Below are 27,999 nucleotides of genomic sequence, written 5' to 3' on the forward strand. Positions count from 1 at the left end.
ACCTACCATTCAGACCTGGATTGCAGAAAAATACTTTCAGTCTGTCTCTACGTTTTGTCGCCCTCAAAAGTCGAAAGTTCCGGGTTGGCATCATTTCTTGCACTTTTGTCTGTCTTTCTCTCCTTTCATCGCCGAATGTGTGCCCTGGAGACAATAGCAAGTATAGTAGAAGATAACGGCTTATCCGGTTAGTTGTTTGGAATACAGAGGTTTATCGATGCCATTCGGAAAAGAATTTTACACCAAACGTGTGCCTCAGCTCACCAACGTGCCTTGTTAAGTTGTTTCATGATGAGCACAGCTCAGTCAGAGTGTCCATGTTCTAGAGTTTCCATAGGAAGGATACGTGGTTGAGTGAGGGGGCGTGGTGTGTGAAAATGTATAGAATTAGTTAGGAGGGGGCCAGTGTTTCGCCTGAAATTCTGTCAAACCAAGGAAAATATGATGTGTTCATCGTAAGTCGCTGTCAATTTTTTTCTCACCCATGAACCGCCCCCCCCCCTCCAACTGATGAATTTGCCCTGACCCCTTGCAGACCTGCTGTCCACTGAACTGACGTCACAGCTGGATGGTTCAGGATCATGTCCAGTAAGGAGACCAAAGCAGCGCTGAAAGCAGCTCGGGAGGCTATCAGGAAGAAGGAATACAAGGAGGCTCTGAAACATTGCAAGGTGACTGATAAATGGCAACTTACCTGTAAAAATTTCATACCCTATAACGTTATCTGTACACAATTATTTTTAATACAAAGAAGTACATGCCAAGGAGATTTGATCAGTCATTGACAGCTTGATCCTGCTCAAGTTGAAATGACCTGAAGCCTATATCATGTGACCTGAATGTAAGCGTGATGCAGGGCTTTAGCCAGCTCGAAATTTTTTTCCGTCAGCCAATTACAATCGTCGCGAAAACCGCGAAAATTAATTAGAAGGACTGAACTGAGACCTTGAAAAACGGGTTTTAATGAGATTATCGTATGCGAAAGGGCGCCGACACACATTGTCAACAATCATAACAATAGCAAAACAAACAGTGTGTGGCTTTTACGGCTGTGGACGGCGTCCCCAAGCCGCCTGTAGCTTCCACCAAGGATTGTTGTCCGTCAAGGTTGACCAAGGAGCTTTTATTAGGCTGATAAAAGCTCCTTGGGCTGACGGATTGGTTTTAAACATTTTCCGTCAGACGCAGCAAATTTCTGTCAATTGACGGAAAAACGGACGCTGGCTAGACCCCTGGCGTGATGCCAGCAACAGGTCAAAGGTGACAGGCAGGCAGTATCGGCCCCCGTCTTGGTTGAGCTAGAGGACTAATCAAAAGCTTGTTGGTAAGAATGTTGAATGGAATTAAAAATAAATAGAGTGTAAACCCTTTTTGATATCAATAACCATTACCTTCATACCAGTATTTTCCAATACTTAGTTAGACACATTTTCATTCACTGTGACAATCACAGCAACCAAAAATCAGCATGCCACAACGATTGACCAATAATTGGTCATTCGTTGTGGCATCCTGAGTTTTTGTTGCTGTGGTTGTGGTTTTGCTTGAAATATATTTTATAATTTTTGCTATCAAATTATATTGACAAATCTCCATTCCAAATTCTTATATGCAACTTATTGTTGATATCAACTTTTTAATGTAACATAGAGATTATCGAGGTCTCAAAAATGTTGAACTAATGTTGAACCAAATTTATTACATTAAACCATTCTATGAATATCACTCAACATTGTTCTTATTAGGTATGTTATTTAAATCTATCAACAGGATGTCCTGAAACAAGACAAGAACAACTACCATGCGCTGGTGTTTGTGGGCGTGGCAGCAGCTGAGTTGGACCAGCCTGACCAGGCACAGGCGGCGTACCGGCGGGCAGCGGAGGCCGAACCAGACCAGCTGCTGGCATGGCAGGTCTGTGTCTGGTTGTAAAGGACATTCAGGCAGCTCTGTCTACCAGTGTGGACCGCTGGACAAAGCTTCCTGGAAATGCAGTGTGAAGACTTTTTTTGTCTACCCTTGCACAGTATAATCAAATAGTGGATACTACACTCGACCATCTTTTAACAGCACAGTAGCCTGGCAAGCATATTATGGTTATATTGATGTTTCACAGTTTGCACCTCATGTGATGAAACATTCTCAAGAGTGTGTAGTGATATGAAAGTCTAGGAAAACATTATAGGAGCAAACACAAACCAAAAATGTGTGCTTGATAAATGAAGAGAATTTGTGATAATCTACAGGGTCTGTGTGGGTTCTATGAAAAGCTGAACAGACCTGACCAGAGGCAGGAACTGTCTGATGTCTACAGCAGACTGATGAAGCTGTGTCACAGGTAAACATTGGCGATGATGTGTCTATCAATGAATATCTTAGCAGCTAACATACACTTTCCACTAGAGGCTGTTACTGCCCTGCGATGGCTGAATGACCAAAGATTTCATGGATTGTGAGGTCGCTCAATTAATTTTACAAAGATCAATTCTTTAATGCATTGTGTGTTTTCTTGTCTCTTAAATCATACTTTACATTGTCCATCATACCTATTTTCAACATTTCATGAAATCAAGGGGCACACAAAAATAATGTTGGTTGCTGTATGGTTTACCAGCAATTGACATCTACTGGAAAGAGGTCCATAAGTGACCATCATTGCTACCTAATACTGTTTGTATTGAATTTGACTGCAGAGTTTCCTATTTCAGAATATCTTCTTGTATGTAACAGTATAAGACAACCCCATGATATGTTCATTTCAACGTCTTTCTCTCTTGAATAGTGATAAAACCAAGTGGCAAGAACTTGCAGCAAAGCAAGGTGATCTACTGGCTAAAGTTGGGGATGTCAGAAAGGTGCCTCCTTAGTCTCTTCTTTGTTATCAAATAAGTGGTAGACTAGCAAAATCAAAGGCCATATACTGTATATCCATTCCTATCTGTCTGTATGGCTATGAACTTGTTATTGAACAATTTAATTGCAACTGCTGCAACATTTGTGCCATTGTCACATAGTCAGTATTCTTTGGCGATCAATTGCCAGAATTCAAAGGTCACTGAATCCCAAAATCACCATACTTTTTGCCTGAAAATTTCCACTATTGCATTGAGTGGGGCTCATTAAACCATAAATGTCAACTGATCCTTAAGGGCAATGGTTTAGAGAACACCTGGCACATTTCTACGGAAATGCTATTTAGACCTCACAGACTTGTTGACTAATCAATTTTTTAACTGTGTTATGGGCTTTAAGGACAAATGTATCTTGAGGGAAGAACTTTGCATACTCTTTTTTACATTTTGTGTACTCTCATTTCTATGCAGGCAGTGGAAGTCTGGAGGGAGATCATTGTTGCTAAGGAAGCAGATGACAATGACAATGTGGCTGAGTTCTGGGTCAAGATCATCACAGTGTTGTCACAACAGAAGGGCCTGTCAATAGAGGACATGGACTTGGTAAGTTTAGCATCGCACAGCCAAGTGGCTAGGCCAGAGGACCCAAGATCAAGAGGTCTTGGGTTTTGTTCCTGCCATTCCTCAGGCTACATGTTGTGCCATTAGGAAAGGCACTTTAAAGTTTAAGCAACTTTCCTCAGTCTACCCAGGTGTAAGAATAGGTACCTGACTTAGGTTGGGGAGGTAAAATGCTGTGGAAGGAGAGTGCCTAGGGGTAGCCTGTCTTTCGTGGATTAACAACCCACTACCCCTACAACCTCATAAAAGCTACCTTTGCCTTTATCCTTTTTAATTTTTTTTTACTTTTTCACCTTTAGAACTGCTGATTCCATGTAAGATGTACTATTTACTGATCAGTTGATTACAAAAACATCGTCATACTCCTCTGAAGACAACCAATTTTTTGCCTCCAGTTTGTCAATGCAGACCTGTGACAATATTTTTGTTTTACTTTTCACAGTTGAAGAAGGCTTACTCCACTGTTATAAAGTCTGGTACAGTTGTTGGAGTAGATCACAGAAAACATTATGAAGGTTACATCCGACTTCTTCTAGAGGTAAGAAGTGTGCCATTTTTAAGCTCCACAATAGCTGGTCAGCTTTGTGTTTATTGATGACAGAAGGGGAAAGCAACAGATGTATATTACAACAGATGAAGTTTTGTTTGAATTATAGAATAAACATGCTAGCATCAATAAAGGGTAAAAAGTGTCACAGTTTCCTTTTTTTTAAAGAAAATCTACATGAAACTTGCGTTCCTGTTGTTTTCTCTGTAAGAACCATTTGGAGACTGCAGCTCAGATAGAGGCCCTGTGCAGGGACATGGCCTCCACACACCCTGACAGCACCTTCCCACTGCAGACTCTGTGTCTACTGGGGATAGAGGATGGTAGGTCTTCTGTAATATACACTTTTATACAATAATCTCTAAGAAGATCTCATTTTTGTGAAAATGGCTCAAAAAATTTTTAAAAGCTGGCATCCAAAATGGAGTGTGAAATTCCTATATCTACTCAGGCCAGTTTCAGAGTTTTATTACAATGAACTCTGACTAGAAGAGGCTACAGATTCAGTGCCAAGCCTTCAATCACTATAGCCAGGGTAACAGCCTTGATAGTGTACTAGTCTAGAGGTTGTATGGGAACCCCAGTAGGCTAACTGGGATGGCACACAGGCCATAGTGAGTGAAGGTTTGGCTCTAAATTTGCAGTCTTGTCTAGTTACTAACTAAGTTAGCCGTGCTGTACCAATTGCTAACCAAACATGGTTGCAGACTCAGTTTCAGAGGCCACCCTCGCCTCCTGTACAAAGCTGCAGTCCCTGGACCCCGACAGTTCAGCAGCCCGGCTCCTGCAGGGGTTCCACCTGCTGCACAGGGAGCCTGCACGAGCCAGGCAGCTGCTGCAGACAGGTGTGGGCAGCAGGAGGGACTGTGTGTACGGCTGGCTGCACCTGGCGCAGGTGCAGGTCAAGCTACACGACTGTGGGGGAGCGATAGACTCAGCAAGGCAAGGTCAGTTGCTGGTGTTGTTTGTTTTCAAGCAGGCAAAAGCTAAAAAAGATAAGCGAGGGGTAAATAAGGCTACATAATTTTTGATATTCGATAAGATATGCATGTGAATTGACATGAGAAAAGACAATGACTGACTCTCTCAACATGCTGTAATGTATGATAACATTGATCGCTGTTGAACTACTACTTGTTAGATTTGACTAATTAAGCAAGGTAATTGTATCTGTGTGTTATCTCTGTATCAATTTGTAATCTTTAATTTTGAAGGTTTAAAGGTCCTGGAGAAACTACAAAGTGTGAAGAACAGAGACACAGTTCAGAGGAAGCTCACACTTCTACTAGCAGAATCCCTGACAGGATCCAACCTCCCAGCTAACCTGACAGAGGCACTCCATCTATACACTCAGGTATAGCAAGGGTGATGCTACTCAAGATTGACTTACGGGCAACATTTACATGTGCATCATCAATTTTGGCCCATTTAATTTTGCTTCTAGCATGAAACTTCATCTGAGATGGAAATTATGCCATGGAGGAATTTTTTTGTTTTCCTGCTCCCTGGAACTGGACTCACTGGAATGTTCAACTGAATTGCTCAGCCTTCTTCAGTCATCTGGTACAATTGCTTGGCATAAAGTTTTTATGTCCAGTGCAATTGGGTCAGATAGCTGAAGAGCACTGACCACTGACCAGTTCAGTTGTGTGGTTTATCCGGCAACATGTCAAAATTACCCCTTTTATATCCTAACTTCTAATTTTGTTACATCCAGGAAGCTGAAAAAGAACCGTCATGCCAACAAGCTGTTCAAGGACTTTGCCAGACGTACATTAAGCTGGGAGATCTGGACAAGGCAGAGAAACTTTGTTACCAAGCCATAAAGTCTGATGCCACCCGACACACCATGGTGGCACTGCTGGGGCTGGTGTTCTCACGGCAGGGGAAGTACGAAGAGGCAGAGGAACAACTGAAAAAGGCAGTGGAATTGGACAGTGAGGTTGCCTTGTACCACTTCTTGTTAGGACAGTTGTACTGGATCATGGGAGACGAAACCAAGAAAGACAAGTCCAAATGCATGACAAGCTTGCTGAAGGCTGCAAAACTCGATCCGCATCACTCAGACACATTCTTGTACCTCGGGCACTACTATAGAGATGTGGCTGGGGATGTGCAGAGATCAAAGAGGTGCTACCAGAAAGCGTTTGATCTGGACCAGTCTAGCGAGGAAGCTGGGGCTGCATTTGGAGATGCGTGCATTGCTTTGGGAGAGGAGGAGGCAGGATTGAAACTGTACGTCTCTGTAACCAGTAAAGCAAGTGCAGGTACTGCCAAGTGGGCCTGGCTGAGACTGGGGCTGTACCAACTGAAACATGGGGACGGGACCCAGGCTGTCAAGAGCCTGCAGGCTGCACTCAGGGCTGATCCAAAAGACCCCCACTGTTGGGAGTGTCTGGCAGAGGCGTACCTGAGTCGTGGCGGGTACACTGGCGCCCTCAAGGCCTTCACCAAGGCTGCAGAACTCAACCCTGAGGCAACATACAGTCTGTACCAAGTAGCAGCAATCAAACAAGTCCTTGGACAGTTTCCTGATGCCATTGCAGAATACCAGATCATTCTGGAGAAGGATAATGGTTACGTTCCTGCCTTGAAAGGCTTGGGAGAAACATACCTAGCACAAGCCAGAGAAGCATTGAATGAGTACTTGAATGGGAGGGTTGTAGATGCATCTCAGTCAGCCATCCTTGCTCTGGCCAAGGGAGTGAGTGTGAGAGCAGACCTGTCATGCCTGTGGAAACTGCTAGGGGATGCCTGCACATTGCTTCATCCCCTCTCAGCAGATTTGGTGACAGTTAATGTACCTGGATCACTGCTGAGGAAAGGGAAGGAGGTTGCTGAAGACCAGGTTATGGGTAAGAGAGACGTCCTCGCTCTTGGTGGCAGATGTTATGGCAGGGCACTGCGTCTAGCGGAGGACTGCTCTAGCCTTTGGCATGACCTCGGCTTGAACTACTTTTACCAGGCCCAAGAGGACAGTGATAAAGAGGCTTCCAAAGGTCTTGTAGAAAAAGCGACACAAGCTTTGAAGAAGGCAATAACACTGGAGAGTGGGAACCACAAACACTGGACAGCTCTGGGCGTGGTGACAGCTTCAAAAGAAGCCGATAATCCTGAGTTGGCACAGCATGCCTTCATAAAATCCACTCAAGCAGAACCTAACAACGTGGAGGCATGGACCAACCTAGGTGCACTGTACTTAAGGTATGACCAGGTGGAGCTTGCCCACCAAACCTTTAAGGTTGCACAGTCACTCAACCCGTCTTACGTCGCATCTTGGATTGGCCAGGCATTGGTGGCAGAAACCATCGGACACGAGGAAGCCATGGACCTCTTCCGACACACCACAGAGCTTGGCACGCACTTGGAAGGAGGGATCGGGTACGCCAACTGGGTGTGCGCTACGCTGCAAGACACGACAAACCGGAACAGTGACGTGTACAAGTACAACATTGTACAGATGGGAGCCGTGTTGGCTGCAAGCCTGGCTCTGTCAAAATACACCGACCGCGTTCACTCCAACCCCACCGCCTACAACATGCTGGGGCTACTGCTGGAGCACCAGGGGTTGCTACAAGGGGCAGAAAGGGCATTTTCCTGTGCAGTAGAACTTCTGAGTGGAACAGGAGACCAGGACAAGCTGAACAAGGCTCTGTGTAACCACGGCAGAGTGCTGTGTGCAGGAGGAAGGTTTGAGGAGGCTGTGACACAGTACAGGGCTGTCTCACCACTGGGAGAGTTCAGGGATGTCTGTGGGTTGGCACATGCTCTGTATAGGGCTGGGAAACTAGAAGAGAGTTATGCAGGTATGGCAATTCTATTGTAATCAGTAGTTATGTTGATTCCCTACTGCCTTACTGATAACTGAAGGTGGAAGGACTATCTCTGTTCAAGTGAACATATTTTTTCCATCTCCACTCAGATTTGTACATTCTATGACTTGTGTATTCTATGTTTTCTTCAACATATATCACTCACTTTCTCTGTTTTTCTGCACTTCTAGCCTATGAGCAGGCCTTCCAGGTGGCCCCCTCAGACACAGACAAGTCCTGCGTGCTGGCAGCCATGGCCATGGTGGCTCACAAGTTTGAGGACGTGGAGAGAGCCAAGACTCTGCTGTTCAGATGGTAAAGGATTTCTCACAACTTGGTAGCATGTCATTCACCAACACAGTTAAGATATCATGATGTTATCAGCAGAAAAGTGTGTATGATCCTCAAATTTAATTGGCAGTACTGTCAAAGCAACCCTGCAGGGGACCCATTTGGTCATAGTGGCCACTTCACGGTGGTCCCTTGGGTTACTTTTCCCATTGTCCCCAAATTAAGAATTCTGTCTATAGTGACTGTCTTTCTATAGATAGATTTACGTCTTGAAATGTCTTTATTTTTCATTATCTACAAATCATAAACTTCCATATAATGTGTGTTGCCCTGAATTTAGGTATAGTTTGTTACAATTACTTAAAAAATAAAACTCAGCACATAGACACAAGTACATTCCATACACTGCATTGATTAGTAAAGGAAACCAATAGTGTGGCTCATGACCCATTCGGTAAGTTATCAACCTGACTTGTTTCCCCATCTGGCAGTTCCCAACTCCAGCCCCCCAGTGTGCATGGTCTGCAGGCCCTGTGTGCGCTGGGTCTGACCAATGGGGATGTGACGCTGGCCTCTGCGGCGCTGGCAGAACTGTTGAAACAGGGAGACGACCAGCGGTTCCTGTCTGACGTGAGTTTCCTCACGGCCTGTCTGTGTGCTGCGCAAGGGGACAACATGGCCGCCAGGAATGCTATCCTGAAGAATATCCACAAGTCAGTCCAAGTCTTAAGTTTTTTAACTACCCAGTTCACATTTAGATCTATACTTAAACAACCCTCTTTGAGGTAAGAATATCTTGAAAACATCTTTGTACAGCCAAAGATCAATGGCTTCAAAGTAGCCTGTCACAACTGAAGACATCTCTTGTATTTTAATCCTGAATGTTATTCTTGATACCTTTTCCTAAGATACAAGCAAAAGATTAGCACCATAGTAAATTTAAACAATTTGGTTGTAATATCTATAGTTTAAATTATTTTATCTTTCAATAGAATATAAAATCCAATTTTTACCATCATCAAATCCATGTAAAAGGCTTGCTACATTGCTTCCTTCCCAGGTACCCATCAGAGACAAAGTTGTGGGAGCTCCTTGCTGCCTTCACCCTCCAGCAGCAGCCACAGCATGCCACAGCTGCACATGCGGCTGCACAGGTGCCCCACACCCTGACCCCCACCCCCACACAAGAACAGGCTTTGAACCTCAGCCTGGGGAAGCTGGCAGCTGGGGTCCACACTAGGGACAGACGGACGGACGGACTGGTGGCAGCGCAGAAGGCTGTTCATCTGTACCCAGGTGGGAAATAATTTTTCTTCTTTTTGCTGCACGCAAGTACTCCAATTATTTTAGCAGGGATTGAATTCCGTGGTAGGTGTGGAAAGGAGGTTTTCCAGGTGTTAAAAGTTTGCATATGAAACAATACTGTAGCACGTAACATGTATATTTACTATATCTTGATTTTGCGACGGAGAATCACCTCAAAAACTGAAAATAAAGCTGAAACAAATGTTTCAAGATTTTCAGTATGTTGTCGTCAGCTAGGGCACTATCCAGGGGGCCCAGATACATTTAATGTTGTACATGAGAGGGTTTTAAAGTATCCTACTATGGAAAAAATGTATTGCAATTAGCTTACAATATATCAAATGTAATTTCCAGGTCAGCTGACATCATGGCTAGTTCTGACAGCAGCGGTGTATGCCAATAACGTGGTGTCAAAGGTTAAGGGTCAGGGTTCATACAGGAAAGGCGCTGACCTGGGCTGTACCAGAGTGATCACAGCACTGCTAGAACAGCCTGGACAGCCGGAGAACTCTCCTGTCATGAAACAGTGGGCTACTGTGCAGACAGTCAGCAGTCTCATGGAGCTGGGGAGGTTTGAGGAGGCTAAGAACACTTGTAATAAGGTAACATGTTTGTCTATCTGTCTTTCTGCGTGTCTCCATTTAGTAGTCATTTATAGCAGAATCTGTCCTTAGTGCTGAATGACATTCACACTAACAATTCCTGAAATATTCATGATGACTGTCACACTGACACTGACACTACCATGATATTGCTTGATACTGAATAAATGACCCCATGTACAACACAGCATGAGTCCCTAGCACTAACAGTTTAGATCTGTCCTTGGTGCTGAATTACCTTTACACTCTCACTTATTTTTTTTCGTTGATATCATTTGTTCTCAAGGGCCTTGTGACCACCAAATTGTATTGGTACATTAAACCAGCATGCCTACCATGATATTGCTGTGCACTGTGATTTGATTTTGCAGTGGGTGTTCATGGTGGCTTTGAGTTTTTAATAGTGCTATCATGTCATGCACTGTACAGTAAAGAAAACACCTGTGGTATTGAGTTTGCAGTAAAGAAGTCACTTCAAAAAATGCATGAAGCTACCATGAAAATTTCAGTAATACAGTACAATGTCCATCCTTTGTGACATTATGACAGTAGCTTTGCGCAAGCTGCAATTGATTGAGATGAATTTGGATTCTGCAGGAGAGTACTCCCTCCCCACCCCTCAGCACCCTTAGTGCTATGGCCGACATTGCCGTGAAAGTCACAGCTGGACAGCCTGTTGACTCTGTGGAACAGCTGAGGACAGCAGTGCTGTCAAACCCGACAGCTATGGCCTGGCAGGTACGTTATTCTGTGTGATTTAGGAATTAAGATTTGGAGAGCATTTTTCCAAATCCAAAAAGTGTCTAATAAGGAGCCCTACATTTTTCTTTGAAAAATAATTTCATCATGTAACATAAACTTAACAGTTTACATGTAGGAACAGTCAGGAAGAAGAGAGGGAGGGACAACAAAAACACCTACTAAACAGGATGAACAGACTAGATAGACTTGAGGAGGAGGAGTTTTGTGGGATTGGGAAGAATGGTGAAAACTATGCTCACTACTGACAAGCCCTAAGGCCTACCTGAGAAAGATGTGAGGTTGTGTATATGAAATCTGATGTTTTTCCTTAACCTTACCAGCTGCTGTCATCAGTGTACCAGAGCCAGGGCATGGTTGTAGCAGCAGAGATGTGTTACAGACAGAGTCTCCAGGTGGCCACCTCTCCACAGGGGAAAACCACTGCCCTACTAAGGCTAGCCTACTTGGCTCTACTCATGGTACAGGTTAGTCTTCAGTGCTGTGTTGTAAAACATGATCATACATGTAGTTGCATGAAAGCTCATTAGTTTTGGTAGACTGTCATTACAGAAACAGACTGTCCTTTAGGTCCAACTCAGGTTAATCTACATACGCAAATATACACTCAAACCTACCCAAGGCAGCCACTCATTGGACTGAGCTGCAGTTAGTTCAAGAGCACTCAAACCTGTCACAGGGATTCTCCTCGAGGCATTCCTAATCTCAGAAAAAAAATTTGGAAAAAAATTCCTTGTACACCTTTGTATATGCCCTGACAAGGCCTTTGAACACTTGTTTATCCTCATAATATATGCCATGAGATGTAACTATTTTATCCTAACATTTATGACCAGGGCAAGGGTGCAGATGTGGAAAGATGGAAGTCATTGGCACTGGAGGCCACCAATGAAGCACTGAAGATAGACCCATGGTGCACTACTGCTCAGCTTCTACAGGGGGCGTTGTACTTCTCTTTGAAAAATATCAAGTAAGAACATTGACTTTCATTGGTAAGAAGTGGACTGGAAAGGATTATGTCGTGAGAATCTTTCAGACTTTCTTTGGCACTGGAGGCCACCAATGATTTCATCTCTTTCAGTATCCTCGTGCACTACTGCTCAGCTTCTACATTTTGATCTCTTCACTGATTGTTTCTAAAATTGCTTATCTACTTTCATTGGTAAGAAGTGGACTGGAAAGGATTATGTCGTGAGAATCTTTCAGACTTTCTTTATCAGATTATTGTCATTGTATTTTCATCTCTTTCAGTATCCTCTTATTCCTGTCTATTTGACATTTTGATCTCTTCACTGATTGTTTTCTAAAATTGCTTATCCTACATGTCTTCCCTTCCATCAGACTATCCAAGAAGACTCTAGAACGCCTCCTATTTAAGAAGTCAGTTGGAGAAGATCTCAATTTCATCTCTTTCATTATCCTCTTATTCCTGTCTATTTGACATTTTGATCCTTTCACTGATTGTTTTCTAAAGTTTCTTATTCTACATGTCTTTTCTTCCATCAGACAATCCAAGAAGACTCTAGAACGCCTCCTATTACAGACGTCAGTAGGAGAGGATCTGACTCTCTCAGTGACAAGATTGTATCTCTTAAAGATTCTCCTGGCCAAGGATGATGCTTTGAAAATATCGGTAAACTTTTTTTTTAATCAATTTTAATACTAGCCTCCCAGGCCTTCCCACTGGGGTTTGGACAGTAGAATGCAGCAAAAGTAGGGTGCCAGGACAGTCAGTCTCCCCTGGCAAATTATTCTTCATATAGCTATTGTAGTTAGTCTAGTAAAGTCCATCTTTTTGCAGTGTGTTGTGGTCTGGAAGATGTTTTTAACAAGACAGTACATGTGGTAAAATTTCTCAGGCTATGGACAAATTTCAGGTTTTGTTGAGGTTGCACTTTGTAAGAGCATGAGCTGTGATGTGATTGCCAATAATAGCTGTGGTTTTAATGTTAAAATAGACATTAGCTCTCTTTGTTTTATTAATGGTTTATTGAAATTTATCTTCATAACAATATGGAGTTAAGAAACTGGGGGCATCTCTTGTAGATATATTTCCCTGTAGCGCAGGTTTAAATTGTGCAAGTGTATTTTTTCCTGACCAACCAACCCATTTGTATGGAGCAACCACTCTCCATCACTAACTATTTTCCTCAATCTCTTCAGTGGCTGCTGAGACCAGGTTTGGCAGTACCTACAACCTTTCAAACTAAGCCACTTTAGTGCTGTGATTTTTATTATACGTGGAGATAATTGTTACATAACACCAAGCACCATGTTCTTGTATCTTACAGGAGTTACTAAAAACAGCAGAAGAGCAAGAGGACCCGTTGTTTGAGAAACTAAAGCAAATTGCAGGAACATATAGCTAGAACCACAAAGGCATCACTATATGGCCATTGTACTCATCACCAGTCCTGCGGTACCACAACAATCTGCTAGCTGGTGCTTCAGTACCAAAAATCATGATTTAAAAAAAAACTTATGATTTAAAACAAAAACATTTTCCTGGATGCAGATCCAGCGCTTTCCGGAAACATCTTTTTTTGATAGACAAAGGCCAACCCACAAAACAATTGAAATATATTCATAATGTTTTGGTGGTTTCTGTCAACAAAGTAACAGACAAACCAAGGAGGTTAAAAAAGAACCTCCTTTGACAAACCAACTAATGAACAAAATCTCATTGAATTTGGTATTAGGCTTAGTTGAGGTACGTGTAAAGGATTTAAGCTTAAGACATGTCTCTTAACTAATATAAAGCAGTCAAGTTTCTCACTATGTGCCTCATTAAAACATTTGTCTGCCTTTCAATGTGTAAAGTTTACTATGCATTATTTTTAGTGGGCGGGGCAATATCTGGGCATTGAAAGTAAAAATATGATGAAAAAAGATCTATACTTCAATGTTTGTTGTGCCTTCTTCCATTGTTGGCAATTGTACATTTTGTCTCAATTCCAAACTCTACCAACTGAAATGACAACTCAACATGTTTGATGCTATTGTCTTTAATAGAATACTGTCACCATTCTGAAAAGAGATAAACTCTCACCTAGGTGGTGATAAAATGTTGAATGTTTCTTTCCTGTTTTACCAAATTTTAAAGTGCAAAAATATATGCCACTGTGAGCAATGGACTAATGTTTGAGGTAGAGGCTGCAGAAAATGCATTGAATGGAGAGGCAGATGGGGCATGTAGTTCATGCAAAATGTAGCACAAATAAGATGAATTTTAAAAGAATTAAAATGAGGCTCACATATGTCAATGATGCATATTTGATAATAAATGCATTCGCAAGTGGGAGTACAAATGTATTGTGTTGAAATCATCACAACCTGTGTTTGATAAGCTAAACAAAGTCACATAGTTAGGCAGAAAAGTGGGGAGGATGTGCTTGTTTCAGTTCTGCACACTTCATCATGCTTGTGAGTGAATATCATAAGGTAAGATACATACCCTTTCAGTCTTCATAGGATAAAAGTGGGATACAATTAAGACAGCATCTCTTTTGTACTGCCACGTGTAGAACAACCATGACAGGTCTTTTTGGTCCTTTGATGAGATGCCTTTAAAAGTATCAAAAACTGCTATACCACCACTTGTTCTTGTTCACTTTTTGTGGTTTAGATGGCATTCTACTCCTGATTTGAAATCAAAGTCAAAGAACAAGATGTGAAAGTACTTATATAAAGAATTCACTGTTTGTTATACCATGTTATCAGTGCTCCATGTTCAGGTATTTGTTCTACCTTCCTCACCACGTATATTTCATAATGAAGGCAACTTTTTCGCCTGCTGGCATCAGTTTTGGGGTGCCCAGAGGATGCCATCCATGTAATCAACTCAGTATGGCCTTAGTTTAGGCATCAGGGGCACATTACTAATCGTCACAAAGGATATCTGTACATGTATGGTAAAATAACAACGACTGACCAATGTGTTTGACTCCATTAGCCTGGTATACAAAGCCATTATAGCTGCCGCACCTCTTTTATCCTCTCCACGGAGATGAAAATAGAAACTCGGCAGCTACATTAGGTTTGATTCCAGGCCAGGATTCTATGTTGAGGCATCGCACTTTTTTTCAACGTGGCGCTTTTGCTAGTAAACTGGTCATCGACTAGAAGTGAACAACAGCTGACATTGGACAACACATTCACAAATGTGACAGACAATGTCGGAAACCTATCTTATATATAATACGATGAATGTAACAGAATCCTTTTAACTGTTCCAAACTAGTGCAGAAACTAGTGCAGTTCCAAACAGAACGCGCCCGAAAAGTGACTAAATGTATTTGTAACAAATGTCCATGCAGGTGAGACGGCCGCGGCGATTAACCCATGTGTCAAGTGACTAGAAAACATGGCATCGTACATCTGTCAGGCAAGGGGAAAACTTGACTTACTGCCCACATGATCAAAGAAAAATTGTATAATGTTTTGGATGATTTCAACTCGATTCATTAACGTTACAATAGCAATGTTTTTGTGAATCAAAACAAAGTTCTTTCTCTTGCACTCTAACCTGAAATTGAGTAATATTACATTTGATATTCGACATTTTGTCTTATTCCCCGTATATCCTGAAGACATCAATTTTATTTAAACATGGTAGAATGGTGGTTAACGTTACTTATCAAAGTTAAACTTTACATTGAGGTTGTACCTTACAATGAGTTCTTTCACCAGACTCGTTTTAGCGCCTTTACTTCTAATTTCGATATCTTATTTACATAATGATTCGATAAAAAAAGACATAGATAAATCCATATGCCTACAAAGTCTCACCATCAGAGCGACATGACTGATTGTTCTAGTCGAGAAGGACAAACGACTTGACCTGACGAAGTCGCTGGTGTACAGAACGTTGCTAGGTAACCACGAGCACGGCCCAGACCCGAGGTCTGCATGTGTGCCTTCTCCCGGCCGGGCCGTACAGAGGGGCGATCCTACAACATCAATTACATATCGATTATCATCCATCACGAATCGATTGACCCATCCGCTGGCCTTTCTACCTCCATTCCTCAGCCCGGGTTCTGACAGGACAGAGCGGGGCTCACCGCCCGCGCGCGCGCTCGCAGACGACAGCTTGCTCCCGCGGGATCTCCCTGGAGCCAAGTGCATTTTGGCGGGATTGACCCCGCGCGCCTCGGCGTGACACCACATAAAAGTTTTGACAACTAATCGATACGAACGCCAGTAAGAAAATGGCTCGACAGCTGTATGAAAGATTTTTCCATTAGCGTTTGATTTGAGATGATTTTCTCGCAGAAGATTTCTTTTGAAGTACCATTACCTAATACTAGAGAAGCTTCCGTCTCTATTTGCTTCGCGTCGGCTTCGGTCCTCTCAAACATCCAGTCGTTCGACTTCTCACCGTTGGACCGTGATTGGTCGTGCTTTGTTGCTTAGGACAGTTCGGACAGACTTACTTAAGTTAAGTTTTAGTCGTTGGTTCTATGAACCGGAAGCTTCGAGTTCTAGAAGAAGCTGTACGATTATTATGTTGTCTGATCGTTCACAAGCAGTGTTTAGACTTTTTCTTTCATTTCTGTTTCTCAGTTTTATAGTTCTCAATCATGTTGTTACCTAGAAGAAGCGAAAAAAATTGAAAATAACATTCGTATTTGTTACCTCCGTGTTACTGAAGTATCCTAGTGAATATTGTGTGTTTGTGACGGAGATATAGTAACTAGAGAACGCCTGGATGGATACTATTTTATAGTTTGCATGTGGGTAGATCTTTGTAAGACCTTGTTCCTCTTTGTTAGGTCCTTGGGATTTGCAGTTTCATCCTTTATTATTTGAAAACATTGTAGATCATGTTAACGCGTTTGTTACAGATGTGTTATCATCTTTTGAGATAATTTTCCAAAAACAACATGCTTCTTCATAGAAGAAGAAACAATGCGACTTCTAATTCCCCGGCCATAAGTCAATGTTTTGTACCCTTTTAATGCTCCTATCGTGTCTATGCAAAGATGTAACATCAACAGCACCTTCGCCTTGGTGGAACGTTAATTAAGGTTTAATTTCGTCATGGTTTGTACGGAGCATCGTAATGTGCCGAGCGAATCCCCCAGCCGCGGGACCTTTGCTTTTCTCTGGAATTCGTTTTTACGAGTTTCGCTTTGCGCGGAGCAAAAGGGGCGCCGTTTTGCAAGAGAGTGTCATAATTACAAGAAATAGGGCGTAACTAGAAGAGTAGCACCCGTCTGACTCTTCATTAACCCCGCCACCCCCAGCAAGTCGATCAAGCCTCGGCTCGGATGCAACGCCCGTTCGGAGATGTGTTGTCTGTTCCCGGGAGGATCGTCAACACGCGCCCGGGGACCCGGATCGTGCGGTTTCGCCATCCGGCGGCCAGTGATCCTGGTGTGCCCTCTGCCCCCTCCCGTGACCTCTACCCCCCGAAATGAGCCCCAATTTCTCCCTGTTTTATTCTATGTCCCGCTAACGACGCACAGCCGTGCCGGCGTGACCCCGCCGACCCCGAGGCGCTACAGGAATTCACCCAAGAACAAATGAGTTTCACACCCAACTTAGTTCCTGACAAGAGCTTGATCCTAGGCTAATGTGCGACGCACTTACCCCCGCGCGAACTCCCCGGTGAAACTTTCCCGTTGCCACGCAACGAAACGTCCTACTTAACGGGGGCTGCCGACGGCAATGTCGGTGTACCAGAGAAAAACGAACGTCAGCGTCCTGCCGCGTGGTGCTCGGTGTGCAATTATGTCAGAACAGTACTTTACTAGGTGATAGAGTGGTGGGTCTGAGGAATCCCGGTCGTCTTCTTGGGGGGCCGAGTCGTGTGGCCGCACGGGTGGGACATAAACAAGGTACTGCATCTCTGTTGCTAAGAATCTATCAATGCATCATAACAAGAAACTAACTGGTGTGTTACGCTCAAGGATGTCCAATTCAGATGCAAAATCAAGTCCGACAGTATAAGGCTGCTTCTATCTAGATTATAATGACTTACCACCACAGTTCAGAAATATTGGGTTTGAAAATACAAAGTTTGCTCGCAATCAAAAATACGATTTTCAGACATATATTATGGGATATTTTATAATAGAGCAAGGATACAATTTTCACAATGCAGGGTTCGCTGAAAAAGCAGATTACTGTTCCTTTTTTTAGCCAAGACACAATCCCTATTTGACGCAATCCCTATTGACTCACATCTCGCTCAGTTCAAATGTCATGAATTGTCAAGTACCATGACCACCAAGGCCTACGTCAAACATTAATGTGCACATGCAAGGGGCAACCATAGCCCTGTAGCTGTGCTTGTTCTGAATGCTCGCCTGTTGTGACATCGCCAGACGTTTATGCCATAAGATGTAGAAGGCGATGAACTTTGAAATATGCGTCTGTTCCTTTTTAGCCGAGACGGCATCCCTTTCAACTTTCAAGTTCTTTGGAATCGCCTTCATGAAGGTTCGCGTATGCCAAGCATCCCTAACCAGACCGGTCTTTAAAGTCGAGATAAGGAAGGGAGACTGTCCTTGGTGCTGAATGATTGCCTGTTGCGCAGTACACCTGCCATGACTGAAGTTTATGTTTTGAGGAAAATACTTCACCTGTCATGGGCCTTGGAGTCAGTTGAATATTAAGTTGAAGCAATTTTTGGCTAGTTCGAGGATGGCGTGAATCGTCCATATTCATTAAGTGTACTGTTCTATTTGCCTTCAATTGTGATGTCTCAGAGAGGTCAAGCTGAATGCTATGCGCTTTACCCACCTGGAAAGCTTGTGAATTCTAACAAAATGAATTTTAGCATGAAAGTTCATCTGTGTTGGTAGAATTCATTATAAAAAAATTGCTAAACTTTACTTCCAACACTGTAATAAGTATAGGGACTTACCCCTCTAAACAACAAGGTCGACGGAGATTGACCGAAAATTTAGAGGGGTAAGTCCCTATAGCAATTTTTCTAAAATGAATTTTGTATGTTACTCAAGCATATGACTTTAACATGTTTCGTTTATATCCTCATCCACGCCGTTCTTCTCTCGCCCTTCACCTTCCTGAGTTACGTCCACTGTCCACACCACTGACGTACTTGAATCGGATGTCCTTCCAAATGGCCATGGTCTCAGTGAGCGAGAACGATGTCTTTGTATTTTTTCCCTTTTGTAAGTTTATCAGACAGTTTTTGTTCTGGGAAATGGCGCTCAAATAGATTTTCGTACAACACACTCTGTCCGGGGATCCATTAGCACAGGGAATTAAGATGAGATAATTCCACGTTGTGTTAGGGATATCATCAACATAATAGGATTTAATCTGAGGATATTTCAGTAGCGCATGATGTGGGGAAGGGTAGACATTACTTTGAGATAACTTTTCTGTACTTTTCCTGGAAATATCGCGATGTTACTGAGATCAGAAGCAGTACTAGCTAGTTGCACTGTTAAGTACTAGCTAGTTATTGCTAAGTTAGTAAGTATCTTCCTCCTAGGTACAGCCGTGCTTATCATCGCCAGCATCGGACCCTTCCTGGCCAAGCTTTCAGCCACAGATGTCTTAAAACCCCTCCGACTCATTACCCAGCTCCGGTGCCCATCTCCCTAATGGCCGCGGAATCCACTTACGACCAAAGCCGTCTCAAGGGCGGCCATTTTGTCGCTCTCTGTCGTCGTAAAAGGCCCCGCCACAAATTGGCCGCAATGGCCATCCCCAATCCGGGCCATTTGTGGGATCAGGGGACGTACTTTTAGTGCCACTTGCGGCATATGTTGTCCATCGAAGCGGGAATCGCGAGTTCAGACAAAGACACTGTGGAGTTTCATTTTACTTTTTCATAGGGCAACTGTTTTCTAAGACGTAGAAGCACTGTTTTCTAACCTGTTGAATTGAAAGGTTGTCAGGGGAAGGTTTCCTGTCTTGTCGCGGGCCATGTTTTAAGCCCCGATGTTTCCAATTTGGCGCAACCCCGTGAAAACGATGCGGTAAAGTTTACTGGTGTATAATTTATGAGCATGGTAAAATTTTGTGGGTACTTCGCCCCCGAGAGTTATTACGTTTCCTCTCATAATAGAAAACCCTACTTATCTGATCATATAACGGGGACTAAGTATTGATTCGCGAGGGAAATTGAAACGCGAATGACAAGGGCATGAATTATCCTGTTTCCACACAGGTGGCTGGTAGTTTTTGTACCAATAAGAGCTCTGTTCAATTTCGGGGTACTTAAGAGTGTTTAATTTAGAAAAAATGCCTGTAAGAGAACATTAACATCTTTTTGTCCTTTCAAAGTTGCTGAAACGGTATGTTCGTCGCCCTGTAGTGGTAGATAACGAGATGAAGTTTGTGGAAAAGCAGTTGACACACATCGATCCGACATAAACTCATACCTAGGGGACAAACCTAATCATTCTAGTATGATACCGTTTTCAGTGGGGCGTTTCTCATAAATACACTGTGTGCTAGTGTGCTTAAAATGCTGGAGATTTTAGCCTTTAGAAATAATTTAACATGAAAAAAAAAACAAAGAACAATTTTTTTTAACAAAGTCCGAAAAAAAAACTTATAAAGTATCAGTGATTAAAGATTTTTCAGGCAAATAATATCTATATCAATATCGTTCCATCCTCTGATGTGTATGTTTGGATGTTTAACAGTTTCTAAGGTATACACCACCAGTCTGTCACCTCATATCTTTTTCCTTCATCTCCCTCTCGGAGCAGAGATATCCTCCCTTAACTTCTAAACGGTCTTAATCTCCCCCAGATTGGTCCAAATGGTCCCGGAGCCACCGCGCGGCATGTCCTGATGGGATTACCGGGGAGGACGGGGAGTGCTGGGACGAGGGCCGGGACCGGAAATCCGCAGGCCCTGCTGATTAGTTGATCTTTTCTAACGACATTCCATAAGTCCCTAAGACGAAAAGAACACTAATATCTAATCATTTGCCCTGCATGGAAAATTCCTGTTCGTTTTTCTCCATTCTTCATTCACCATATTTCTGCTGTTGTGGTGACCATCGTAGAGATGGCCGGCTGTATTTGGGTAGAAGAAACTAAAGAAGTCTGTAGATAGCTAATATCATTACAACAGGACAAGTGGGATAGGCTGCTCTCTTCTTCTTTGAGTGATTAACAGACATAGTAGATGGAGGAGGCCGGAGGAGAAACATTCAGTATCGCCCTTTACTGTGTGCTTCTTTCTTCACGCATTACATTGCTGCTGCCCTGTTGATTGTTCTTAAAAATGTTTGTTTGTAGTTAGAACTAGAGTTCATCCAACACATCCCTTCGCCAAATAATCATGCCTTTATTAATACTTTAAGGTCTTTTTCATGTATTACTAAATAGTACCTACCCCAATAGCAAATGACTGCATGAACTTGTGTTCCTCACAAACCCACAAATGCTACCAAAGATAACTTTCTTGGCCAACTGGTGACAATGGAATTATGTACACTGTTGTGATACTTTCTAGCGCAACTTTCATAATCATAGTGCTTTATTAAAATCCTGTAGTCTCTACCAGACGCCAGCCTGGCCGAATAGTATTGATGATAGGGGGCATTGGACTGTGACCAAAGATGACCTCAGTGGTAGCATCCCTGGTCAATCAGAATGTCATGCTTGTCAAGAGGATTTTCACAGTGTTAGGGCGTCCAGGTCACAAGGCTTCTCAGGCAAAACATCTGGCAAACAGCTGTGTCCTTAAATATAGGTCAAAATGAGATGCATCTGTATATAGAAAACACTGTTTATTTCTGTTAATTGCATAACTTTCCCTAAGTAATTATATCAAATAGATGTTGATAATCAACCAAAGTACCTAGCTACCAAAAACAAAAAATATCCATCAATCTCCTCTGCAGTTATCCTTCTTAAAAGCTACAAACTATAAGACCCACTGCAGTTCCAAACAAGCTGCTAGGGGGCCCAAAATTAGACCATTGACTCCTAGTACCAACAGCTATCCACCATTAAAAAATCATGAACCTGGCACTTCTGGAAAATTTAGGCGCAAAATTTGATGCTCACTTGCAGTACCTAAACAAGTCGCCAGGAGGCCCATTATCGAACTTGACCTTCCTTTCTGTGTCCCCTACCTATCAACTAAATATCATTAGCATCCATCAAGAACATCTCGAGTTATCTTGCATACAGACAAACGCACTTACATACAAAGCCAGCTACAGCACCATAGGTAAAAGGTAGCTAAACCATTCTTGCACATGACAATCCTTTCCACAACCGCTAAACACCTGCCAAATATCGTGGAAATCGCCCAGCTACATTTTGACTTATGCTTCCCGAAAAAACACCCAAAAAAATACCAAGCTCGCTAATGTACCGTAGGAAAACACCAGGTAACCCATTTTCGAACTAGGCATGCCTTTCAACAACCGCTACACACCTGCAAAAAATAAAAAAGTTCCATCCACAATTTCTCGAGTTATATCCTGTTGACCTACATACAGACCCAAGTCAGGCAAAAACATGATCTTCTTGGCGAAGCTAATAAACGGTACTAAAGAAATTTTTAAAATTAGATGAAATTATCTATACAGACTGAGTTCACTCTCTAATCTATATCTAACTCAAAAGCTGATTTCAAGATAGACAATCCTTTAAGTTGTTGCCATGGCTGTCCCGTCTCTGCACCCGCGCCACGACAGGGACTTTACAGTGTCTAAAACTTAGGAAAAGTTTTTGGCGACTTCAAAACTTCAAAGACTCCCGATGACTTATGGACACTTGATTTCGGAGCTTGCTTCCTTTCGGCGCTAATTTTTCGGACATCTCACTCCCTGGGATTATATCGCTTTACCACAAATTATGCGTTATTTTGGTGACGTGCGATTCGTTTTGTTAGCAATTGCTCGTCTTCCAACCGAGAATTGTCCGCTGTTTTGCCAGGATTTCCCGATGTTGTGAGTGATTATGGCGGTGTCTTGTCGTGCAGACTACGTCTCTGAGCCGGTAATCGTCACTTCACAGCCGCTAATGAGGCAGAATTAAAACATCTCGGAGGAACGTCGTGGCGGGATGTTTTCTGGTCGCACAATTACCGTCCAGAAACGGCGGGAAGGAAATATAATTGGTTATTAATCCTCGTATATGAAAACTTTTCGTCATCTTTGAAAGGTAAAGAAGTTTTTTTTTCATTCCTGCTGGTCATAATAAACTAACTAGAAAGGCCGACATTTGCTTAAGAGCAAATACAGCATATTTCAGCCATACCCCTTCCCACGCAACATTGGACTGTTCCAAATCACCCCTGCGCAAAAATGGAACATCCTCTTAACAGTACATTATCCCCCAAAGTGGACTGGTATTGTGAATTGATTCCAGGTAAAAACAGAGCTTGCTTCTATTTTTCAGAAAATGACAATAATCACACTTTCCATTCAGAAAATTTTCATCATGACTGAAAATTGTTGAATGACTTCATGTAATGTCATTAACAATTTTCCGTACGATAACTAGGTGTAAGTTTAAAAAAAGTATAAGCTCCTTGTGATGTGGGTACATTCATTATTGCAGTGAAATTTTTTTTATTCAAGTAGGGCATACGATTTAATAATTATCAAGCAGGTGCAGGTACTGTAGGAGCGTTTGTTTTCTTCAAGCTGTAAAACTGTTAAACTGTTTTACTTTGTATGCAATCAGCCATCGAGCCTATTATTATTTTAGTTTAACAACTTCCTGCCAGACCCGGAAGATACGATTGAACCTTGTTCGAGGATTTATTTTCGTCTGTCTGGTCAGTCTGTTCATACCCTCGAGGCTGGCGCTGAGAGTGTTTTATTGGGCTGAAACTCTGGCAGTTTAAAGTTACTTGCAATTTAAATGTTCAAACTTTATGTCAAACAACAACAGCACTAGGAAATGTGGCCACTATAGACAGGTGGTCACTATTATATATAATAGAGAAAATGCTGATCTATTGACTAGGAGCCATACGTTACACATGATCATTAATCATATAAACATTGCACAGGTAAGCCAATTGTTTAGATGTACAATTAAGTTCAAATAATTCTGAAGAGAAATATTGATGAGAAAATAATCATTCTCGCCACTAACTTATAATTACGTATCAAAACTAAACGCAGATTTTCTAACTAACGCACCTTTCGCCGACTTCATCAAAGGACCGCCGGCTATCAATCAAACACGGCTGTTGATTAGACTTAGAGTTTCAAACAGCCATGTGCTGTGTGCCAGTTGACAGCGAACTTCATGCGACCTTCTTTCCTACAGCGGTGCTTCTACAAAATATTTAGACTATAACACTGAGTCCCACATGTTTTATAGAATAGAATTTGACGCAGAACAGCGTTTTTTGCTGGGTATTTTTCTTGAAACATGTTCGTGGGAATATCAGCGAGGCGACGACGTAGGGATATCAGACCGTCAACAAAAGTCGCACGGCGGCTAACGGCGCATCGAAGATACTAGCGCTATAAATAAGCGCTTCAACTAAGGATGGCAACCCGTACAATATTTTTGTATACTGTTGAGCTAAGTAAAGTTTGTGTTTATGAGGTTTTAGTTGTCTTTGAAGCTTTGACCCGAAATCCTGAAGAGAAGTTAAGTGACTGCTGCGATTATCATAGATATGCCCCTACACATTTGTAAGAACTGATACAATATAAAGCCTTCTGAATACTGTAAAATGCGAGAGCCTTAGGCGGGCTTCGCTCCCCCTGGCGGGAACACTGCTATATACGGGATCATGAGGCCCCGCTTATGAATATTAATTAGCCTTTGGCCTCCTCTTCGCTGATTGGCTAGGTCTTTGATTCAATCAACTCTCCGGCTGACGCGCACAGGTGTGGCTCTGTGCGGGGTCACGGAAGGTCACGTCAGGAGGCCAAAAGAAAACAAATTTCCCCTCAGAAAAGTGCCAAAATTAATCATTTTAAAGTTGTTTATGTCAAAAATTTGACTTGAATCTTGTTACCAAGTATCTAATGCCTATCTAAACCAAATTTCAGGTCATTTAATTGTAATACCAGGGTACAGGAGCCAAAAGTGTCCTTTTTTGGTCAAAAATTGGCCAAAAATCGCAAAAAATAAGCCTTTTGTTGCACTGTACACCAAAAGTGTTATTGAATTTATATGAAGGTATTATCAAGGCACATCTGTGTCAAATTTCAGCTCATTCGGTTGCAATACCAAGGTACAGGAGCCAAAAGTGTCCTTTTTTGGTCAAAAAATTGGTAAAAAAATCGCAAAAATAAGCATTTTGTTGTACTGTACACCAAAAGTGTTATTGAATTTATATGGGGGCATTATCAAGGCACATCTCTGTCAAATTTCAGCTCATTTGGTTGTAATACCAGGGTACAGGGGCCAAAAGTGTCCTTTTTTGGTCAAAAATTGGTCAAAAAATCGCAAAAATAAGCATTTTGTTGTACTGTACACCAAAAGTGTTATCGAATTTATATGGGGGCATTATCAAGGCACATCTCTGTCAAATTTCAGCTCATTTGGTTGTAATACCAGGGTACAGGGGCCAAAATATACAGTTTTGGTCTAAAATTGACCAAAAAAATCTCAATAAAATCATTTTAGAGGCAGATATGAAAAAAACTGAGAAAAAAGCATCAAGGTATTGGCCCATTCTACCCCTGTGCCAAATTTCAGGTCATTCGGTCCAGGAACGGCGGAGATGAATCACTTTGAAGATTTGACAGGAGAAAGAAGAAAGAAAGAAAGAAAGAAACATTACGAATACAATATATTTCACCATACTATGTATGGCTGAATATTTTGAGTACTAGTAGCATTTCTCACGAGTACTAGTAGCATTTCTCACCTTATTACATCGCAAATGCACAAGTGTGCACCAGACTATCGTGGTGCGTGTTTACTGCAGGTTTCGTCAATACTATGTATGGCTGAAATATAACTAACGTATATCCTTCTTGAAAGTCAAGGCAATGATTATTGAAAGAGAAGCTTCTAACAATAGTATACCAAAGAGGGACCGTGAAAAGTTGAAAAGGATGAATACGTAGATGTAACAGGTATTATCAGATAGAATATGGAAACGAACAGCTATCAAACGGTTGAAATGAATCTACCGAAACACAATTGGACCCTATGAATGATTATAATTTTAGAAATACACAGAACAAGAAATACAAAATATAGAATTGCTGCTGCAGTAGCAAGCCATTTTGTTTTCCATACTCAAACTAGTCGTTTGTTTTACCTTTGTTTTTACTTATCCAGGAATTAAATATCACATGGATTCATTCACAGCTTCTAGAGTAATGCTGTTTATAAACAAGCACAATAACGGCACCAAGACATAACCCTTTGGCAACGGTGGGGGTAATAAGAACGTTGTTTAAGATAGAGAATTCACAGGTTGACATTGGACATATTTTGAGTACTAGTAGCATTTCTCACCTTATTACATCGCAAATGCACAAGTGTGCACCAGACTATCGTGGTGCGTGTTTACTGCAGGTTTCGTCAATCGCATGCAACTTTCATGCCAAGTTTCAAGATCGTTTCAGCAACTCCTATGTAAGTGACATATTTTGTACATTTAGCCGGACATCAAAGCGTGACAATTCTACTCAATATTCCGCTGGAGAAAGATTTATTTGCTGCAGAGATGAGTCAGGCTCCGTCTCGTCACTTTTCAGCCGGCGGGGAAACGTCCTCCCCCTCGATGGCGGCGTTTGAAGCAGGCCGCCGCCATCTCACATCAAAGCCCGGTCGGACTTAGCAGCCCGGCCCACCGCCAGGCGCACAGCGAGAGTGCCACAAAACCCGCCGCCACATCAAGAGCGGCGGCTCGCTGGACTTCTATCGGACGTGTAATCGAACTAATTTTCCCCGCTATTTGACCGTTGCCTGCGGTCAGTTTGTCGTTAGAGTGCGATTAATGTCCAAGACAGCGCAGAGAAGCCCCCCGATGGGTCTTTAATTGATTTCGATAAAGGACGATTTCCGTAGTCTGCCCCCGGCGTTATACTTCGTGGGAAACTCTGTTGATTCTTTTCCCCATCGCTGCATGTGTGTCCGTAAAAAAAGAACTTTTACGCTGCCTGGGGTCTTAACGCTTGAAACTAGTCCTGCTCTAACACAACAACACTTCAAAGATACTTCTATCATTGATGTTGGTATCGAGCTCTCTCTGAAGTCTGCGGTTGATTCAATCTTATCGCATCCGTGGCAATATTTGTGTGAGTGAATGAATAAATTATTAGATAAATGGTTTGTTAAGGTCAATATTATCAGATACAAGTGTATCAAAGGTACTAGTTGAATTGCGTACTTTTATATATAATACTACAAACCAATGCATTGATGACTTCTTTGGTGGCTCAACAGATTACATTGCTACTGCATGTCTTGAAAAACATTTTGACCAGACGTATATTCTAAAATGAAAGGCACTTCATTTCATGTATCGTGCCTATGTAAGATCTGATATAATGAAATCATAAAAGCTTCCTGTTAAAATAAAGACCGTTTTTGTACGTTTTTGTGTCTCTTCTGTAGTATGGCTTTTATGTATGTTAAATATTACCACGAACGTTTAGTGTTAACAAGTTGTTGTTTTCAAAGACGACGTTGACCTTTTATACCAGGGAGTGAGATGTCCGAATCAGCTTATAAATTACTTATTGCACATTGCCTACTTCTTGTAGCACAGTGATTGTAATGATGTTCTGAGCACTTTTCTTCACGTGTGTTTGTGCACTCTGCTTATAAGTTATGTTTTATATTTCATGTGAGACACCAGCGTACGCTGTCTCTGTATATTGTTTTTCGTGACATTTTACCAATAAGTAAACCCGAGGCTTTGTCTACACATGTTTGGTTATTTTCCATAACGGGAACGAATGCTGTCTTTTTCCATAAACAGAACAGAATTGAGTAAACAAAAAGAAACGTCGCGACCTGTGGGACTTTATACCATCTACAACACAGTGTACGTATTGAACAGGTATGCTACAACACTATTTAATCCCCAAAACCCTAAATTGCGATATGCAAACATGCAGAGAAAATATACGTTTTACATCTGGATATAAGTGAATGGAATTCAATATACGTTTGGCACCTGGGTATAAGTGAATTGAATTTATTTCTCTTTTTAACTACTATGTTTATCCCTTAATGATAAGAAAACAACAACTTCAAGGAATGGCCAATTCCGTTATCTACGAACGCCTTCTCATTGGCAGGTTTCCTTAGTCTCCGACCGAA

General features: G+C 42.1%; 1 protein-coding gene across 5 annotated transcripts; it reads left to right on the forward strand.

The window, feature by feature from the left end:
- Positions 1-12: 12 nt before the first annotated feature.
- On the forward strand, positions 13-14,090 carry LOC118409911 (tetratricopeptide repeat protein 37-like). 5 transcript variants are annotated; one of them, XM_035811289.1, is made up of 21 exons: positions 13-187; positions 536-671; positions 1,771-1,914; positions 2,247-2,338; positions 2,783-2,855; positions 3,324-3,455; positions 3,916-4,011; positions 4,232-4,343; positions 4,728-4,967; positions 5,235-5,374; positions 5,738-7,826; positions 8,024-8,147; positions 8,615-8,836; positions 9,184-9,419; positions 9,783-10,030; positions 10,628-10,768; positions 11,113-11,256; positions 11,626-11,759; positions 12,131-12,169; positions 12,296-12,422; positions 13,081-14,090. In XM_035811289.1, exons 2-21 carry the CDS (start codon positions 582-584, stop codon positions 13,156-13,158), a joined length of 4,701 nt encoding a protein of 1,566 aa, XP_035667182.1. In that variant the 5' UTR covers positions 13-187; positions 536-581; the 3' UTR covers positions 13,159-14,090. The 5 variants fall into 5 exon arrangements, with proteins under 5 accessions (XP_035667182.1, XP_035667186.1, XP_035667184.1 ...); XM_035811291.1 differs by having other exon boundaries at positions 16-160; XM_035811290.1 differs by having other exon boundaries at positions 16-156.
- The last annotated feature ends 13,909 nt before the right edge of the window (positions 14,091-27,999 follow it).

The sequence above is a fragment of the Branchiostoma floridae genome, chromosome 2, assembly GCF_000003815.2.
Source record: "Branchiostoma floridae strain S238N-H82 chromosome 2, Bfl_VNyyK, whole genome shotgun sequence".
NCBI lineage: Eukaryota > Metazoa > Chordata > Leptocardii > Amphioxiformes > Branchiostomatidae > Branchiostoma > Branchiostoma floridae.